This window comes from Drosophila ficusphila, unplaced genomic scaffold, assembly GCF_018152265.1.
Source record: "Drosophila ficusphila isolate 14025-0441.05 unplaced genomic scaffold, ASM1815226v1 contig_197, whole genome shotgun sequence".
NCBI classification, from domain to species: domain Eukaryota; kingdom Metazoa; phylum Arthropoda; class Insecta; order Diptera; family Drosophilidae; genus Drosophila; species Drosophila ficusphila.
This window is the reverse complement of record NW_025064091.1, coordinates 5,611,048-5,630,686: the sequence shown is the minus strand read 5'-3', so window position 1 is coordinate 5,630,686 and position 19,639 is coordinate 5,611,048. Positions and strand designations below refer to the sequence as shown.

Genomic DNA, 19,639 nt, shown 5'->3' with positions numbered 1-19,639 from the left:
CTTTGATAGGCGCCGAGCGCGATCGCGATTGTGGAACAAACGATTGAATCACTCGACGGCAACAACTCCGATATGCAATCAAGGTCAAAGGTTCAACAGCGGAAGCTAGAACACGTCAAATAGTCGGCTATTTGAGTACCTATTAACCCTAATTATAAGGGAATTCAGTAAACAAATGAATTCTAAAAAACCAGAAAAAGTTTATTTCTCTATTTGAATATTATGTGTTTTGTAAAAAAGTTTCTCAAGCTTTGTGGTTGATTGTTTTAAAATAATATGTATGTATTATGTATTAATTATAGTTTTTAATAAAAAGTTTATTATGTTTTATGGAGTTGTCAAGCGCAACCAAAATTTAAGTTGACTGCATTAAGAGGTATTAAAAAGGGAAAAGGCAAGCTCTTAATATTTACGAGTCCCCTCAAAAGAAACTGCAAAAAGAGAATGTCAGCAAGTTAGTGACTAAGCTTTGACCTCAGCTCTGTACCCTCTCTTTCTACTGTCTTCATCTTTCTCTTTCATCCGACCAACTTAGTTTTTTAACCCATTCAACTTGTCACCCATTTTCGCTTATCAATTTCACTTTCAGTTTCCATTTCCATTTTCACAGCTAATGTGAATGGCGATAAGCCAGTTGCCTTCTCTTTTTTCTTGGATGCGACGCACGAAAAAAAATTTATTTATATTTGAAAACAATGATTATAAATAAATGTAGATCACACTAAACAATGTAGGATACAGTCAGTCACAAAAGTATTCGTTGCAAAGAGAGTTAAGATAAAAATGCAAATTTTAAATAAGAAACAGTTTTAAAATGGTAAAAAATGGTTTACGTTTCCAAAGATATATATTTTGTGAAGTATGTGGAAAAAAAACCAAACAGAAAACGCTTTCCATAAAAAGATATGGACAAAAATACAAATATAAACCGTTTTGCAGGGTCACAAAAGTATTCGTTGCCTTACGAATTTGTTATATTTTAGTATTTTTTAAGTTAGCGAATTATTTTTTTTTTGTCATTTTGGTTGCGTTTCTATTTTAAAGACTGAATTCGGGGAAAAACACCATTTTTTGGCGTCATTCTTGGTGTAAATCTCTAGCAAAATGCCGAAGGGAACAGAGTTAAACTTTTCACAAAAAAAAATTATTTTGCACCTACTTAATGAAGGTCGATCCATTAAATATATTTGTGGGATGTTCGATAGAAGTCCTTTAACCATAAGGAGTCTCATTTCTCGACTGAAATCCAGGAATTCCCTGGAAAATCTTCCCCGTTGCGGCCGTCCGAAAGCATTAACCTGCAGAGAAGAGCGGAAAATCCTCGAAGAAAACAAGAAAAATCCGCACCTTTCGGCTCCGAAAATTAATAGTGTCCTAACCACATCCCTGGGAACTAACGTATCCACTGAAACCGTCCGAAGAGTGCTCAGGAGCCAAGATCTGCATGGGAGATGCCCTAGAAAGAAATCCTTGCTCTCAGCCATAAATATATCAAAGCGGCTTTCTTTTGCTAAAACGTATTTAGACCGGAATTTGGAGTACTGGGACAAGTAATATTTAGCGTTGAAACCAAATTCAATATATTCGGATCTGATGGAAAAGGAAAAGTGTGGCGAAAGCCTTGTGAAGAGCTTAAACTGAAAAATGTTAAACCAACGGTGAAGCATGGCGGCGGTTCCGTATTAGTTTGGGGCTGCATGTCCGCTCAAGGAGTTGGAGAGTTGGCTTTCATAGACGGAATTATGAATGCTGAAGGATATCTCAAAATATTAAAGGAAAATTTACACTCCAGTGCCACAAAAATGGGTCTAGAAGGCGGCAAGTTCATTTTCCAACAGGACAATGATCCCAAACATACGGCTTGGAAAGTCAAGAAATGGCTGTTGTTTAATACCAAGCAGATCCACACTCCTCCACAAAGCCCAGACGTCAACCCTATTGAAAATCTTTGGGCCCATCTTAAGCTAAAAGTCCAGGAACACAGGATTTCCTCCAAGAATGAGCTAAAAGAGATATTGCTGAAGGAATGGTCGAATATACCCGAAGTGAGGTGCCGAAAACTACTGGAGTCAAAGCCGAGGCGCTTACAACCTATTAAAGAAACAACGGCTTGCACACAAAATACTAAATTTAAAAAAAAAAAAACATAAATATTTAATGCCGAAACAAAAAAACGAATACTTTTGTGAGACGATATTTTGAAGTTCTCTTATTTTCTAAAGGAAAAAAAAGCAATGAAGCTAATTTTCTAAAAAAAAATTTTATATTTTTTGTATGTTTAATAAGTGCGTTACCCCAAACAATAAATAAAAATATTAATTTGTTACATATTCATTAAAAAAAACATGTATTTAGTTGTAGGGTGCCTCGCAACGAATACTTTTGTGACTGACTGTACGTGGATGGATCTTTAAAAATGTTTGAATATAAACATTTCATATAAATGGGCAATTCATTTTTTTTAGTGCACCCTAGAAGCTTTTCAATTAGCTTAGGAAAATAAAAACAACTGGAAACCGGGCCATTCAACACATTGAAATGCATTTGCGACTTACTACAAAGTTGATGTCAAAGTTTAGTTGAAGGCCAACTGCAGCTTACTTCTTCTTTACTGCCTTTTCAGCTTTTTCTTTTTAAACCAAAGAGAAGCCCCACAAAATGCACCAAACAGCAGACACAATAAATGCAAAAAAAAGATAGGTACATAAAAATATTTAAAAAAAAACAGAAAACCGCCTGTCGAGACACATTTTAGCAATAAAAGCAAACTGCGAAAGAAGTGGAAAAATATAAGGGGAAAAATAAACAACAATAACTACAACAGCGGGCAGCAAATCACGGCGGCAGAAGAAGAAGAAGAAGCGCGAACCAGGTAATCAGCACCGCCAAAATGGAACAGTGGGTTAAAAATAAAAGCAGCAAAAGTCTTGAAAATATTTTCATGAACTGTATTATAATGCTACCTTAATTTGTGGTTTTTTAGGTCTGTATAAAATAAATTGATAAAATACTGATAGTACTGATAATTTCAAAACAAATGCCTTGCTTTATACCCATGTGGCAATTTCGCAGATTTTTTTAAGGTGTTTTCCCACTGTTTCCGTTGGCAGGAAGCTGGTAAGAAGAAGCATTGGAGGGAAAAAGCGAGCCAAACAAAAGGCAAAAGGTCTACATTGTTGAGCAGCTGCTGCTTTTCCCTGCTCTGCGATCGAGCATACCTGGTCTCCCTTATTTTACCTTTCACCTTCGCCCTCCTCGTCTTCCCCTTTTGGTTACCTGTTCGCTTTTGAGGAAGGAAGGAACAGAGGGGAGGGGAAGAAGTAATAAACCTGCTGCAACGACCCGAAAAATTTGCATCAGCAGACGGAAAGGGGAGGAAATGGGAAAGAAATGCATCGAAATTCCCATGTATTTATGAGATATTTACATCGCTTTAAAACAAAACATGTCACTCAGATAAATTAATACCAAATAATAAAACTAATTTTTCTTTATTCGATTAACATTTTGATCCCTATTTTAAAATATTTATTGTATGAGTTGTAATGATTTGTAAACTGCAGCGGAGAATGCACCCTTATTTCTGACAGTGCAAAAGTGGGAAATGAAATTATCGGAATGCGGGTGGCAGGTAACAACATTGAAATAATAATCCGGAAATTTCCACACGGCGCAAACCCAAACGGCAAAAAAGAAACCCAAAACCGAACCAAATCAAAAATAAACGAAATGCAATCCAAAAGAGAAAAAGTAATTGTCCCCCACAACCAAAAAGTTTGTTAATATTTCCCCCCATACCCAATTTTTCGGTTTTTTATGCATGTTAAACCAGTGAAAGTTCTCAGCGAACGTGTCGCAACATAACTTACCTCACTTTCAGTTGAATGTAATTCCAATTAATTGCTTGTCGATGCGAAATCCAGTTTCATTTGATTCTTGAAATGAAAAACCAAAAAACTTTAGATAAAACCGAAAAAAATTGATAACAATATTTTAGGTGGGAATCTTCTTCACAGTTTTACAGCATATGCAATAATCTTCTGGGGTTGTCGTTCATTAATCATTATCATTTGTTGAAATTGAATGTATTCTCATTTTGTTTTATTAGTGTTTATAAGTTTGGTTAATTTATTGTTAGTTCTCATTTTGTTTCTCTTATCATTTGTTTATATTTGATTTAAGTATAATCTTATGAATCATTTTTGAGATATCAAAATGGTAGATTTATATTACTTTTGATTGTTGTAGTTCACAAATTAGTTTATTTCACTTTTGCATTTGTTTTATTAGCGTTTTCACAATGTTATTGTTTGCTTAACAAATTTTTAATGTATTTTCTAGTTTGTTTTTATGGTAAAGAATTCAATAATCTTGCTACACGTTTACTTGTTGAGTTTTATTTTAGTTATATTGGGGTTTGTTTGATTGTCGGAAGAAGTTAATTAGTGCGAGGGAGACGGAGCGAAAAAAGCGGACAAATAGAAACAAACACCTGCAAGCATGCGCAACTTGCACAAGCTTGTCGACATTTACCGTTGTTCTGCCACTGCTGATGTTGCTGCGCATGCGCTGCGTCGACATCGACGTTGAAAAACGCTGCAACTTGCAACGATTTGTTGTTGCTGCAGAAGTTGTTTGCGCGTGCGTGCAAAACAGAAAAAAAAATCAAAACAAAACAACATTAACCACTGAAAACAAAACTCCGCGAGAAGAACCGACGGATAACAACGAAATAACAACGAAAACGGAGCGAAAACGAAACAACCGCGACGATCTCGATCAACGAGCTACTACAGTGTGACCGAAAAGTGTTTAAGAATTAAAGGAGAGACCAAACATCGGTATTTCCCCACCTCTCGCAAACTTTTTCATCAACCATGAATACTCCGGTTGGTGGCTATGCTTACCCTGTTTTTCCAAAAAGAAATCGTGACTTTTCTTACAATTGCAGAGATCGACGAGACGTTCAGTGAAGTTTACAACCTTGTTTTTTCTAGCTTTGTTTAGCTAAATTTGTCATCTCTAACAGAGAAACAAATTTTCATTGGCCTGGCAACCCTGATTTCAGCTGTCTGTAAAGTTTTGCCCAAAAATATTTCAAAACATTTTTTCCCCAGGAAAATACGGGCAACTTTGAGCCGGAATCTATGAGCTTGCTTCACCGGCACTTTGGCGCGTCCTTGAAGGGCATTTCCCGCATTTTTCACCCACTCTTAATATCAAAAAACAACCAACAACTAAGACATCCCTTTGAAACAAAGCGATTTTTCGCCGGCAAAAAGATGGATTTAAAGGAGCTCAAGTACCTTAATCAAAAGGAGGCCATCGACGTGGACCAGGAGCTCTTCACGGAGTATAAGTTCAGTGTGGATCAGCTGATGGAGCTGGCGGGATTGAGTTGTGCTCATGCGGTGGCCAAATGTTTTCCTGCGGAGAAGCATCCAAGAATCCTGGTTTGCTGTGGTCCTGGAAACAATGGAGGCGATGGACTGGTGGCCGCCAGGCACCTCTCCCTAATGGGCTACACACCCACCATTTACTACCCAAAGCCCACGGCGAAGCCGCTGTTCGAGAACCTCAGCCATCAGTGCCAATTGATGGAGATTCCCAGCGTGAAGGAGTGTCCTTCGGTGGAATGTGCCTCTGGTAGCTACGACCTCATCCTGGACGCCCTCTTCGGGTTCAGCTTTAAGCCACCGGTTCGCGCGGATTTCGCTGCCGTCGTGGAACTGATGCAGCAGACAAAACTTCCAATTGCCAGGTGAGATGGGTCCAATGTCCATCTAGAAATCGGAATTTATATAGACAATCTATCTTGTATCGCCACTTCTCTGTTCGAAGTAATGAAAAAATTTCCATGAATCCATCTCCAATTCGAGTTGATTTCATCCGTTCATCCAATTACTATTCAGTTATGTGAATTTCCGACCCAGATTTTAGGCTTCCGCATAAATCCATGTTAAAAGCCTTCAGAAGTAATGACTTATCCCTCTTGTAGCGTGGATATTCCAAGCGGTTGGGACGTTGAGAAGGGAAAGGTGACTGAATGCGATCTGGAGCCGAGTCTTCTTATTTCCCTGACTGCTCCGAAGCTTTGTGCCCGTCACTTCCGTGGAGAACATCACTATTTGGGCGGCAGATTCGTTCCGCCCGCACTGCAACGCAAATACGAACTGAATCTGCCCGCTTATCCAGGCAACGAACTCTGCGTCAAGCTGTGATTTATAAATTTATACGATGTCCAAATAAATAATGGACTCTAAAATTACGAACTGATTTGTTGAACAATTGATTTTAGATACTGATGTTATTGTCTTTTGTAAAAAAAAATATTTATTTCCATAACAAATGTTTATAAATATGTGAAAAGCTTCTCTGGTTGGGTTTTCATCAAGTTGCACAAATTATTTATGGTTTTCATATCGAAAAGTTCGGGTTTCCCCTTGTGTTTTATTTTATATATTACATATTATATAAAGTCTACGATTAGGAAGCCAATCAAGTGTTATTTGCAATCAGAAATACCACCTTGTTAGCTCATTATACCCCTGATATCTATTTGTACAAGCGATTGTAGTTCTTGCGACGGCGGTCCTCCTCGAAGTTGTTGTTTCTGGCCCACTCCTTGAGGTTTCCCTTCGAGCGCAGCATGGCGGACTTGGAGTCCACGTCGCGCAGCACGAACGGTGAGAAACCAGCAGTGTAGTCCTGATCCAAGGCGTTCGTCTTCGTTTTGGCCACTCGCGATGGCATCTGGCGGGGCATCGGTTGGTCCTCGAACAGGATGGGATTCCTCGAGTGCTTGCCGCCCTTGAAGCGCGGCAGACTCTGATTCTTGTACTTGGTGGTCAGCGGACGGCGGGTGTTGATGTGGATCACCTGACGGCCGTTCTCGTCCAGACTGACAGCCACTCTTTTCAGGGTTTTGTTGCCGCAGTTGGGACAGAAGACCTTGGTCATGATGCTGGTGGTCTTGTAGCAGGCGTAGCAGCGCAGGATGTACGTGCGCAGCTGCTTGATGATCCTGCCGTTCAACGCGGCCAGGTGGAGATTGAGTTGCTTCAGCACATTCTGCAGCGCGTAATCGGTGGTCATGCAGGCGACGGGCGGCACCTCATCGGTCTCCACCTTGCCCTCGAGCGCTTTCTTCGCCTTCTTGATGTTCGAATGGGTGATCCAGCCATCGTCGCCCACTTCTTCTTCGAGATTTTGGCTGGGAATCGTTTCTTGTGGTTCGGTTTCTTCGGTTTCCACTTCCGCTGGATGAGAAACCAGAAGCTCGGAGAGCTCTTGCTCCTCCTGTGCGCTGGGTGCACACTTTAGCTGCTCGAACAGCTTGTCCAACTCCTCCTGACTGGGCTCGTCCTCCTCTGGCTGGATTTGCTGGCTGGGAAGAGGTTCCTTGCCGGCCAATTGAGCTTCAATGGCTGCTTTTACATTGTCAACGCCCTCAGCTTCGTTGTCTTCGGGTTCCTCCTGGTCCTGCTGCTCCTCCTCCTGGGAGTCATCATCCTCTTCGTCCTCGGAGTCCTCCTCTTCCTCTCCTTCGGGCATGTACCAACCAACAAGCCTTTTGTTATTGGCATCCTGCATTTCCTCGGGTTTATCCTTGGAGGCAATGGTTTGCGCCATCACGGGCTCCGTGCGCAGATGGTCGGTGCCCACGGTGTCCGCTTCCAGTTCGTAGGTGAGCGATATGACCTTTAAATCAATCCCCGAGAGACTCGCGTAGTCTCCTGTTTTCTTGGCAAACTCCACGCAATGTTTGATGCTCTCGGGACGAGGCTCCCTCACCTGGAGGTCGAAGGGCAGGACGCACAGGCGACGGATCTGGCGTTTGTTGCGCACCTCGGCCACCACATCCGGCACGGTGAGCACCTGCTCTGCATATTCCTGGAAGGGATTTGTCATGGTTTAAATGGAATTACCAAGGGTATCTCCTTGAAGCTCACGTTTAGGGGCACGGCGTTTATGAAGGCGGTGGTGTCCGCCACCAGGAACTTAATCTTTCCGCTCGTTTCGGTCATTTTTTGTGCTATTTCTTACATGAAAAACAAAGAGTCGCAAAAAAAATAACAATTCAGCACGTGTCGGAATTAGTGTGACCATTAAGCCGCAACTGTTTAAGCGCAGCATTAAATGTGGTGAACATACCATATTAAATTTTAGGATCAAAGATATATTGTTCCACTTTGAACAATAATTTGTATTTAAACCGTTTTAAAATAATGTAAAATTTAAAAAATTTAAAGTTGTATTTTAAATAAATTTTTTAACTTTTTTAAGCTTGGGGAACAAAATTGATATAAATATAAGAATAAATGGTATATTCTGGTATATTCACGATATCTTCGTCCACTCCGGCTACACTGCTTATCTGCCATCGTGAGTGTCATCGCTAGTTTTCAAGCCAAAAATGGCGAAGTTTTCTCACTCGTTTCGTTTAGATTGCGAGTTGATTTTGTGAAAGGAAAGCGCAGGAAGCAAGCAACTTTATTCCGCCGGAGTCAGTGGAGAAAAACGCAGACTACCGGATCGGAAAGAAGGGGGACAGGAGTAGGAAAATCGCGATCACAGCGAGGAAAACGGAATGTGGGGCCATTGGCAGACGGCCGCCGTAGCGGCTCCTTTGACCGCCCCCCCGCCGCAGCCGTCGGTGCCGCCGCCGTTGCCCGATGCGCCGCCACCGCCGCCGCCCTCAGATGCGGGCGCCCCGACAGCGGTTCAGCAGCCAGCGGGAGCTGCAGTTGCAGCAGGAGCAGCTGCTCCCGTTGCCGTCGCACCACCAGCCACAGCCACCCCAACAGCCGCTACGGCCGCCACCTCTTTGGCGGCCTTCAACCCCTACAGCACCGGACAGGCAACGGCGGGCGGGGAGGGGGCTGGCAACCCCTACGAACAGTATACCGCCGCCCAATACGCGGCCATGACCCCCGAACAGCAGTACGCACTGCAGCACCACTGGCACCAGTGGCAAACCTACCAGGCGGAGTACGCCAAATGGCATGCCCAATACGGCGAGCAGGTGCGTCCAATCATTACCTCCCACTTAGCCCATTTAGTAAGCAATTTGCTTATCTTTTGCAGTACAAACGTGAAATGGCCGCCGCAGCTGCTGTGGCCACCAATCCGGCTGTTCAAGGTGTTCCCGCACCCGTGGCAGCTGCTCCCTCGCCTGCGCCGGCGCCCACACCAGTGCTGGCGCCACCTGGTCCCCAGGCTTACCCCGTTGCCCAGAATTATTACCAGGGTGTCACCGCTTCGCCGGTTCCCTCGACCACACCGAATCCGGTTGGAGTGGGTGGACCGCCGCTACCCGGCAAGATCATGGCCCAGCCGCAGATGTACAACCAACCGCCGCCACCGCCGCCGCAAAAGAGCGGCTATCAGACGAATGACAACCAAAGCATGTGGCCGGGGCCACCATCCATTCAGCAGCCGCCACCCAATCGATACCCGATGGGCTACAATAACGGGCCAGAAAACCATGGTTTTCCCAATCTCCAGCAGCCGCCGCCTTCGCTGCAGAGACCACCACCTCCGCATCAGCAGCCACCGCCGCCACAGCAGCCAAACAACATGGAGAACCAGTGGGGAAACAACAATCAACGCGGCGGAATGAACAACCGACCGCCGTGGGATACCAGTGCTCCACCGCCTGATATTTCCGGGCCACCAGGACCACGCTGGGATGGTCCACCGCCGCCGAACGACATGAACAATCGGTGGAATAACCCGCCACCGACAAACATCAACAATAGCATGAACAGCAACAGCAATGACAACAATCGCCGCTGGGAGGGACCGCCGAATCCAACGCAACCCGGCGGAGATCCACAGAACCGCTGGATGAGCGGACCACCGCCCATCGATCAGAACCGCTGGATGAGCGGGCCACCGCCGAATTTGAACGAACAGCAGCAGAACCAAAGTAGCAACAACAACCAGCAGCAACAGAATCCCCGCCAGAATCGCTGGCAGAACAACAACTCCGAGAGCGGAAACAACAACAGCAACAATAACAAGAAGAACAACTTTCAAAACAACCGAAATAGTTGGGGACAAGGCGATGAAAGGGGAGGAAATGGCAACCAGAACCAGAATGCTGCCACACGCAACGAAAATCCGTTCAGCAAGAATCCGCAGAACGATTTCGATGGAGATCAGTCGCCGCCTGGCAAAGGCAACAACAATTTTGGCCAGCGAACGGGCAACAACTTCCAGGGCAACTTCGGCAATAGCTTCAATAACCAGGATCAAGGTGGACCAGGCGGAGGTGGAAACTTTGGCGGCGGACGAGGCGGTGGACCCGACAACTTTGGCAATAACAACAATAATAACTTCAATAACAACAATCGCCGGCAGAGCAATCGATGGGATAACAACCGCAATCAACCAAACCAAAACCAGGGATATTCGGATGGCGATTCTGGGCCAGGAGGCTTCAACCAGAGTCGCGGGAATTTCAACCAGCGCAACAACTTCAACCAGCAGAACCAGCCAAACCAACCGGGCTACCAACAGTCGCCGAATCAGCAGCAGCAGCAGCAGCAGAACAACCGCAACCAGCAGCAGGCCCATGATCTCGACGAGGCCAGCTTCGACCGGCTGTTCGACCAGTGGGAGCAGCAGTTCGAGGACTGGAAGCGCGCCAATGCCAATCACCCGGATCGCGATGAGTACCGTCGCTACGAGGAGGAGTTCGAGAAGCAGCGCCGTCGCATCGCCGAGCGCAGGGAGCAGATGCGGCGACGTCGCCAGCAACAGATGGGTGGCTCCTCCACGGGATCGGGAGCGGGATCGGGATCGGGATCAGGAGCTTCTGCCACGGACACACCGAAAGAGGGAGCATCGAAATCGGAGGATCAGGAGACGAATGAAGAACGTGACTCTGAGTCTTTCGCTGGTCCGGGCAATTTCCCCGATCAGCGATCAGGTTTCGGTGACCAGGCGCCTGGCAACAATTTCGGACAGGGAAACAGGAAACCCGGCCAGTTTGGCACTGAGAATCGCGCCTTCGAGAGCGCCGGAGTTCCGGCGATTAGGGGCGGCAGCCAAGGCCCAACGCCGGGAATGCAGAATCAATACCAAACCGCCCAGCAAGCCATCCAGGAGAAACTGGACCAGCAATCGGATACGGAACAACAGTCCAAGGAGAGCCCAACGAAAGCGACTGGAGCTCCTGCTCCGCCGGTGGCACCTGGTCCCGCTCATCCGACCGAGCTGCCGCCGCCAGCAGGATCAGGTGCAGTTAATCCCGCTCCTCCGGTGGCTCCGCCCTCACAGCCGATTGCCAGTAGTCTCGGCAAGCGGCGGCAAACCGGCGGCACTGCAAACACGCCCGCCAAGCAGGTGAAAGAGGAGGAGATATTCACCATCTCGCTGGACGATGACGACGACGAGGAGGAGGAGGAACCGCCAGACACGCCGATGGGCAGCATTTTCAAGAAGAGCGACGGCATACCGGGTCTCGATTTGGTGGCCGATGGCAGTGGGAAGAACCCTTCCTCGGTCTTCGATGTGGGCCTCAAGGACACGGACAAAACAGACGCCCCTGAGGGCGGAGAGGCGGACGTCAAACAGGACAAGAGCAACGAATCGCTTAGCAAAGCGCTCAAGGATCCCAACTTCCTCAACAATCTCACCCAGGCTGTGGCCAACGTCCAGGAGCGCGAGCAACGCGATCGCCAGCAGCAACAGCAGCAGCAGACGGATCAGGAGCAGGATTCGGAGACGGGAGTGGACGGACGACCCTTGTCCTTTGCCGAATGGCAGCGCAAGAAGAACGGCGGCAACGAAGCCAAGTCGCAGGATTCCCGCGATTCAAATAGTCCCAGTGCGGCTGAGCATTCGGAAAGGAGCGGTGGACCTGGCGGAGGTTTCGGTCCCGGTCCTGGCGGTCCCGGAGGTCCTCGTCCCAATTCTCGACAGGGCTCGCGTCCAAATTCCGGTCCCGGTCCCGGTCCGAATCGCTTCGACAACTTTGGACCGAATCAATTGCCCGGCGGGAATTTCATCGATTTCGATGGCATGGGACCCGGTGGCTTCGGTCCGCCTGGCCGCCACTTTGGACCCAACGGGCCAGGTCCGCGTGGTCCCAACTTCGGGCCGAACTTCGGACCAGGTCCAGGACCGCACTTCGGACCCAATGGACCCGGGCCAGGACCACATTTCGGACCCAATGGCCCCGGACCAGGACCGCATTTTGGCCCCGGACCCAATTTCCGGAACAATGGCCCCAATTTCGGACCGAACTTCGGACCCAACTTTGGCCCCGGTCCAGGGGGTCCAGGTGGTCCTCGCAACTTTGGACCACGCGGACCTTTCGGACCGCGACGCGATGACTTCGGCGGGCCGCCGTTTGGCGGACCAGGAGGACCCAACTTTGGGCCAGGACCCAACGGACCGCGCGGTTTCAACGGCGGTCCGAACAGTGATAATCCCTTCCGCCGGCAAGGCGGACCACCGCCCGGTTTCGGCGACGATGATCTGGGCGCTGGACCGCCAAGAGGACCCAGGAACTTCCAGAACCGCAACAGCTTCGGAGGAGGACCAAACAACAACAATCGGAAGAACTGGAACGACGGGTATGTGTCCTCAATCCGCTTCTAATTTCCTTTCTTTTTTTTGACTTGATTAACACTATAAATTATACTCGTACATATACATTTATATATATACACATATATATGTATAGAACGCAATGTGTTGACAAAAATTGGGGGAAAGGGGGAAGGTTTGTTTCCCCCTTTAAAACAAAAAATCAAAAAAAAAAACAACAACAAAAAACACACTTTGGCGAACCAAAAATCTAATTGTCTGCTTTGTCTGAAAAAGATATGGGCGAGATTATCTACGCTTTTGATTTGTATGTGTTTATATACTTGTGGGAAGTTTAACTAAGGGCTGCATGATTAAAAGTTATCATTAAAAGGTTCCGAACTCACAGCTAGTAATTACATATTTGTGTTGAGCACAGCTGCAAAATGCATTTATAGTTCATGACTTGAGTATTTGTATGAATAACCCAACCAGGTGAATCGAACCATTATCTGGGATGATTTTGGTTTCAGTGTATGTCCGAGTTTACTAAAAAGAGCACTTGGCAGTCCATTTAGAAGGATTGTGTTTTAAACCGATTGAAATTGAGGAATGATCTATATATGATATATGCCTTGTCCTTAAATGAATTCTTCAGCGTTTGTTCCGCTCATTTCCCCTTTCCCGCAATTTGTCCTTTTCTCTTTCTCTATCTGTATTGATATCACCCAATTTTATGTAGTTAACTTGCGCAGGCCTTTTTCTGGTTATCGTTAATGCTGGAATTTCGATTCCAACCCCGTTTCTTCTTCTCTTCTACTTCTATGCAATACTGATAAAATACTCAAAAAAAAAACAATATTAAAAATAATGTTAAAAAACGAAAAAAAAAAAACCAACATAAAAACGAATACGCAAACGCTGGTATTGATATATATATATACTACATATATATCCGACCGATCTGTGTCTGATCTATGATCCATTGTCTGAGCAGCAAGAAAAAGGGGCGGTAAAAACCTCCAGCAACACCAACTGAGCTCTGAACTCTCGAGTCCGCGATATAAATTGGGCATCCAGATAATTATGGAGGGGCTATAGAAAGGGCAGATCTTGGCCTCCCCATAAGCGAACATATAACCGATCGATCGCAGAGTCCAGAAGCCAGTAAAGACCTATAATTAGCCATTAAGGATACACACTTCTGCCACATCTTTAGAAAAGCGAATATGAAATGGAAAAAAACGAAATGTAATTAATGAGACTAAATTTGCTGCTCGAAATTTGAATTTGTACCTTTATTTTGTTGCTCTACAATAGACCGATTTTCATTGAATTCATTGTTTTGTTCCTTAGTTAAACTCGTTTTAAACTCGACGCGGATAACATTTTTTCCCAGTTTAAATAACAATTTCTTAAGCAAACATTAAGTCTCGCTTTAGTTGAAAATGTAACTCTTTTATAGCGCGAAGTTATATAAGTCGTATATGTTAATTAAATACTATGAAATCAATATCAATAAAGGAAGATAAAACAAATGCAATCTTATTGGGGGACCACCAACCAAGAAATCCATTTGAGCGGTCCGATTGATGAATTGTCCGTCTGCGTTTTACTTCTTTGCTATTCCACATTCCATCCCAAATATTTCCGATCGCCAAACAAGGTTCCGGTTAATTTTAATAATTTATATCAACATCTGCGCTTAAGTTCTTAAAACTAGTCTACGTTTTCACATATGTTGCTGCCTTCCATCAACGAATTAGGGTCTTTATTAGATAAGAAATGCACTTGATATTGTTTTTGAATCTAAAAACTAAAATCCGTCTGTTGCTGGTTTCGTCTGTATCATATTTCCTATTATTTAATACAAAGTTTTATGTCCGATTACTATAAAAAGTTTGACTAGCGGTTTTTAATCTATAAAATTAGTAAAACAAAGATCGATTAAGTTCTGTCCGTATGTGAAAGTAATTAAATAAAATTAACTTTTGTGGTCCGCTGCCATTTGGAAACCCAATAATATGATAGTTTCTAATTTAATTCTTTTGAATATCAGAAATCACGTTTGAAATGCACTGCAAATAAAGTAGTTAAACGTACCAGTTTTCAATTCAGCTTATGCTTTGTCTGCTTAACTATGGAGTTTTGTGTTGATTCCATACAATATTTGTCCGATTCAGTATTGATTTTGTTATGCAAGCATTATACAAACCAATTAGAAAACATATTTTTATGCCTTTCCCAAGAAAGCTATTTATAAGCAATGCTGTTTGCCTAGTTTAAGTGTAGGGCCATAAATATATGAATCTATTTATGCTAGTGTGCAAAATTTTGGGCAGAGGGGAAAGTAGTTTGTGCACCGCCCCTACGCCCCTGCCACGCCCCCTCTCTTTAACCAAACAAAAACTATTTTAGTAAATTTCAAACCAAGTAAAAGTTCAAGTGTTTTTCTTTTGGTTTTTAAACATTGAAAACCTCATAAAAAAAATTGAAATCAAAAAAATGAAAAACCCAAAAACTGAATATATAAAACAAAAAAATCAACTGCAAAAAATTATAATAATAACCAAATCGTAAACCGTAACAAACCAATTGTATACTAAAATCGCCGATGGTGTGATCCACCCGCCACCTTCTTTTAAAACAAACAAAAAACAAAAACAAAATGTACGATAAAAAACACCAAAGGCCGGAGCAACTGGAGCAACAACCATTCCCCAACAACAACCACAGCAGTGAGCCCATCTATCGACCGATGAAGGTGTTCGACTATTCCAACAACCCATCAGCCGCCAAGGTGATTGACTATGGCCACAAGTCGGCCGACGGCACACCGATTGAGGGACCCGACAGAATGCCGGACTTTAGACCCGTGAAGACCTTCGATTATGGCCACTCCTCGAATCGCATGGGAATGCCAGGCGGACCTGGAATGGGAATGGGAATGGGAGGAGGAGGAGGAGGAGGAGGAGGAGGAGGAGGAGGAGGAGGTCCGAATCAGGGAATGAAAGGTGGCCCGAATCAGGGAGCAGGAGGATTCGGTGGATTCGGAGGACCCGGAGGACCTGGTGCTCCAAACAACAAGCGAAGGAATAAAAAAAGGGCAAACAGCAAAAGAAAGAGGAGCAATTGCAGTTCCCCCAAAACCGACAACTGCAATCGTTTGACGAAAGCAGCTCCACAAATCCCGGACAAGATGAGGTGAGTGTTAATTTTTGATGAAATCCGTTGCTTTTTAAACCTGCCAACGACTTTCCCCAGCAGCAACAGCAGGCTCCTGAAAATTTCCAGGAGCCATTTGGCGAGGAAACGGGAAACGAACCAAATGATCTCGAGGATATTTCCGATGGGGAAGAGTAAGTCGAAGCAATAAAAATGCAACTAGCTTTAGGCTTTTGAAAAGCCCAAAAAACTCATTATGCACTCTATTTACTTTTAGTAATCTAACGCCACTGGGTGACGTTGAAGATGACGACGAACTGCCACCGCCGCCGCCAATGAGCAAATGGAATCAGCAGCAACAGCAGCAGCAGCAGCAGCAGTTCAATCCAAGCCAGTTTCTTGCCAACCGCCGCGAGCCAGAAGGATTAGCTCCGCCGCCGCCAACTCTGTCGCTTTTCCCCTCGGCAGCCAATGCCAATGAGAAGATTTCCAATCCGAGTGCGGCTCCGCATCTGGAGATGAGTGTGCCGACCAACGAGAATCGCAATACCATCTCCGTGGACGAGGTCCTCTTGAATCCCGGTCGCCAGACGCGTCCGAAGCGCATCTGCATCATCTTGCGCGGACCTCCTGGCTGCGGCAAGTCGCATGTGGCGCGTCTCATCAAGGAAAAGGAACTGGAGATGGGTGGCGCCAATCCGCGCATCCTCAGCATCGATGACTATTTCATCATTGAAAACGATTATGAGGAGAAGTGTCCCAAAACGGGCAAAAAGGTGAGCTATTTGTATAATTCAGTTCAACATTTTACCACTCACAAACTCAACTGTTTGCAGATACCCAAGAAGGAGATACTTTACGAGTACGATGATAGCATGGAGGAGACCTACATGCAATATCTAATCAAATCGTTTAAAAAGACACTGAGCGACAATCTGTACGATTTTATAATTGTGGACTGCAACAACAATTCACTGCGCACGCTGAACGAATTTTACTGTCACGCCAAAGACTCGAATTTTGTGGTGGGTCCAATGCTGAATAATCTAGATTATATTTGGGGATACTACATGGATGTATTGCTTTGTTTTAGCCCTACATAGTGGACCTGCACTGCGATTTGGAGACGTGTCTGGGTAGGAATTCACACCAGCGCACCGAGGGCGAGATCCTTGCGGTGCTGAATAACTGGTGCCAGACGCCGCTGCAGTACATCAAACTGGACGTGAGCTCGCTGCTCGAGAACGTGGTCGAGATGGAGGATGTGGAGGACATGGCTACGGTAACTATGCACTAAGGCGATGGTGCGACGCGAATAAGGGCAGCTCTCTGCCCAACTCGCCGCGGAGCAGGAGCTTTTGGGCCGAGCCAGTGGGTCGTTGGCCGGTCCGAAGTGTTCCAATTCGAATCATGATTAGTGTTTAAGCGATCGATAAGAACGACAACATCAAACAAAACGCCTTTAATTCAGACCTGGCCTGGCCAAGTTGTTTCACATGCTATCTTGCAAAAAGCGATAGGAACGCAACCGTAGACTAAGTTCTTCAATGGAATTTATTTTCCCCCCTATATACGAACTTTATGACATGTGCCATATGGGCAAACTCTAGTCGCTAGTTTAAGAAACAATTACGACAACCTACGTTTAAGCTCTCCTAGTAAAGGCAACTCTGCAAAGCATTGATTGGTTCAAGCGAACGTTTTGTTGATTTATGGCGGCTTCGTTTCACTTTCAGGACGATAATGCCTGCGCCGACGATGGGGCAACAGCGGGAGCAGCCGAAGCATCCGAGGATGCCGCCGTCGAGGAGACGGACGACAGCAATAGTGGCGACGCCTCCAACGACGTAAGTGCTATTCGTAATTGCATCGACTGATTGGATTCATTTCGAGACATATGTGCCGGGTTGGGAAAGAGAGAAATAATGGGTTTGCAATTGAATTATTCTTTGCTTTCGAGCAGAATGTGTTCAGTTTGAAATGCAAATAACCTTTAATTAGATTCTTCTTAATAGAACTCTTAGAATGCCTAAGTAACTTTGCTCTGTATCCGTAAACATTTATTTCTCGTAGGTTGAAAAAAATCTTTCGGTTTTATGGGATGATAATAATATCTTTGATTATCATGGGATGATAATAATAATTATAGTGCATTGCTTTTTAAATATTTATAAAAACTTATACCTCTAGTGTTATTTAGTGTTTTTCTTACTGAATTGTTTAATTTCTTATATGTACTTTCTTACTGAATTGTTTTAAACTTATTATTTCCTTTATTTGAACCTTTTTGTGATCCTTATTGAAGTAGAAATAAGAATTTGTGTTCAACGAACGTGCTTTAAAAGTGTTCGAAAAAGAAAAAGTTTTAAATAAAATGTAGCAAAGTTTCTTTGTTAATATGTCTAATTAAATATCCTCTATCAATTGAGTGCTATTTAAGACGATTTATTGTTAATTTAGTCACATTCCTCTCCTGCAATTAATCCAGTCAGTCAGTTAGTAGAAACGTAGAAACGGGAAATTGGTGGCTGTTTATGTGGTTGTTTTGTGCTTGGTATCGGTAAATACTCCTCTAAATTATCCTGAAATTCTCCCATTGCACTCTACTTAATCCGGCCCCCAATCGTGCTTTCTGCGTTTCGCGTGATCCAGTGCGGCTTCCTGAAAAGCAAATGGGAATGTGACACCACCGAGGACAATCTAGGTAAGTCCCTATTCATATGTTCCTTCCTCTGATCCGAGAGCTAATCTAATCTTATGTTGCAGCCCGCTTGGACGGCACCAAGCGCTTGATGCAGAACCGCAGGACCGCCAGCATGGCGGACTATCTCCAGCTGGAGGATTGGGAACCACCTAGAACCTCAGCCAATGGCAAGAAGCTGGTGAGTATGAGATAACGATCGGCTCTCAAAGAAACGTTTCTTTATAAAGGGGTTGAAATAACAATAGGAAGAACATTTGTACTTTTTTTACTTGAAAGAGAAGGAGATAGCAAGCTATTTATATTGCTCTCTCTGTTGATCACCTATAAAAAAATTATAAATTGTATTTCAACTACTTTTTGGACACATATTAAACGCTAGGTATTGTGAACTTGTATATTACAATTTATGAAGCGTTGCTTTAAGAGCATATTTTTTGTGAAAGTCCTTTGCTAAGCCCATTAAACTATTTCCAGGTTCGCTGGGCGGACATCGAGGAGAAGCGCTCGCAGGAGAAGATGCGCGCCATCGGTTTCGTGGTGGGTCAGACCGACTGGAACCGCATGATGGATCCCAATGCTGGAAGTCGAGCTCTGAATAAAACTAAATACATTGAGCGCATCAAACGCCGCTAGACGCCAATTACAGTCACACGCAACTGACAAACAACACAAAACAAAAAACAACAAACAAAAGAAAAACTCGCAGCAATTCCATTGATCAAACACAGACCATTTCCACACGGGGATCACCACCTATATACATAGACAACAAAAGGCTCAAAGACTCCAAATTACGTTTAATCATCTGTCATTCGAAAGCTATCAGTATAATTTCTAAACAATCAGTCATTTTGTAGCGCTGCATTTACAAAACGAATTCAATTTCGTTGACCACACGAACATCCGCAATTAAAAAGCGTAGAAAAAATAGATTAAATATGGATGTATTTTAATTGTAAATTAAATCAATTCCTTTTTAACCGAACGGGACATCTAAGGTTTTTTTTTTAACTGACCAAGAAATATAAATGAATTGTACATTAACATAGTGTTTACTTTAGGTTTGGCGTTGGGTTCATCGAACTCCTGCTGTTGTCCCTGTTCTCTGTGCGAAGACATCCTGTCTCTGTTGCTCTCCGTAAACAACCATTGACAGCTGTTCGCCTGAGGGAAGGGTGGCAAGGGGGCGTGGCTGGTCGGGTGGATGGGCGTCGATGGGTTGCATTCTTG

General features: G+C 44.5%; 4 protein-coding genes across 6 annotated transcripts in view; 2 read left to right on the top strand and 2 right to left on the bottom strand.

Moving 5' to 3' along the window:
• Window positions 1–4,793, bottom strand: part of LOC108097496 — a 48,647-nt gene extending 43,854 nt beyond the window's left edge. For 2 of the 3 annotated variants that reach the window (XM_017199802.2, XM_017199805.2), the window contains exons 1-2: window positions 4,534–4,793; window positions 3,870–3,935 (exon numbers count right to left, since the gene is read on the bottom strand). The gene's annotated coding sequence lies outside the window, so the exon portion shown is untranslated. The remainder of the gene's footprint in view (window positions 1–3,869; window positions 3,936–4,533) is intronic. The other variant, XM_017199803.2, reaches the window with a different exon arrangement.
• A 235-nt stretch (window positions 4,794–5,028) lies between these two features.
• Window positions 5,029–6,272, top strand: LOC108097499 (NAD(P)H-hydrate epimerase). Its single transcript, XM_017199807.2, has 2 exons — window positions 5,029–5,761; window positions 5,999–6,272. Exons 1-2 carry the CDS (start codon window positions 5,148–5,150, stop codon window positions 6,219–6,221), a joined length of 837 nt encoding a protein of 278 aa, XP_017055296.1. The 5' UTR covers window positions 5,029–5,147; the 3' UTR covers window positions 6,222–6,272.
• A 38-nt stretch (window positions 6,273–6,310) lies between these two features.
• LOC108097497 (RNA-binding protein NOB1) lies at window positions 6,311–8,108 on the bottom strand. The gene is made up of 2 exons (XM_017199806.2): window positions 7,953–8,108; window positions 6,311–7,893 (listed from the first exon to the last, which is right to left on the bottom strand). Exons 1-2 carry the CDS (start codon window positions 8,025–8,027, stop codon window positions 6,556–6,558), a joined length of 1,413 nt encoding a protein of 470 aa, XP_017055295.1. The 5' UTR covers window positions 8,028–8,108; the 3' UTR covers window positions 6,311–6,555.
• Window positions 8,109–8,402: 294 nt separating this feature from the next.
• On the top strand, window positions 8,403–19,453 carry LOC108097552 (trithorax group protein osa). Its single transcript, XM_043207333.1, is given in 12 exon segments — window positions 8,403–9,025; window positions 9,088–12,587; window positions 15,232–15,464; window positions 15,513–15,644; window positions 15,647–15,899; window positions 15,983–16,481; window positions 16,542–16,730; window positions 16,799–16,987; window positions 17,442–17,552; window positions 18,358–18,409; window positions 18,472–18,587; window positions 18,884–19,453. Coding segments are annotated over 12 exon segments (5,868 nt in total). The 5' UTR covers window positions 8,403–8,590; the 3' UTR covers window positions 19,043–19,453.
• The last annotated feature ends 186 nt before the right edge of the window (window positions 19,454–19,639 follow it).

Bases quoted from the DNA above. Each gene is read 5' to 3' on its own strand.
- LOC108097497 (XM_017199806.2), bottom strand. From the start codon at position 8,027: ATGACCGAAACGAGCGGAAAGATTAAGTTCCTGGTGGCGGACACCACC. The intron at 7,894-7,952 runs GTGAGCTTCAAG...AATCCCTTCCAG, and splicing joins TAAACGCCGTGCCCCTAAAC to GAATATGCAGAGCAGGTGCT.
- LOC108097499 (XM_017199807.2), top strand. From the start codon at position 5,148: ATGAGCTTGCTTCACCGGCACTTTGGCGCGTCCTTGAAGGGCATTTCC. The intron at 5,762-5,998 runs GTGAGATGGGTC...TCCCTCTTGTAG, and splicing joins ACAAAACTTCCAATTGCCAG to CGTGGATATTCCAAGCGGTT.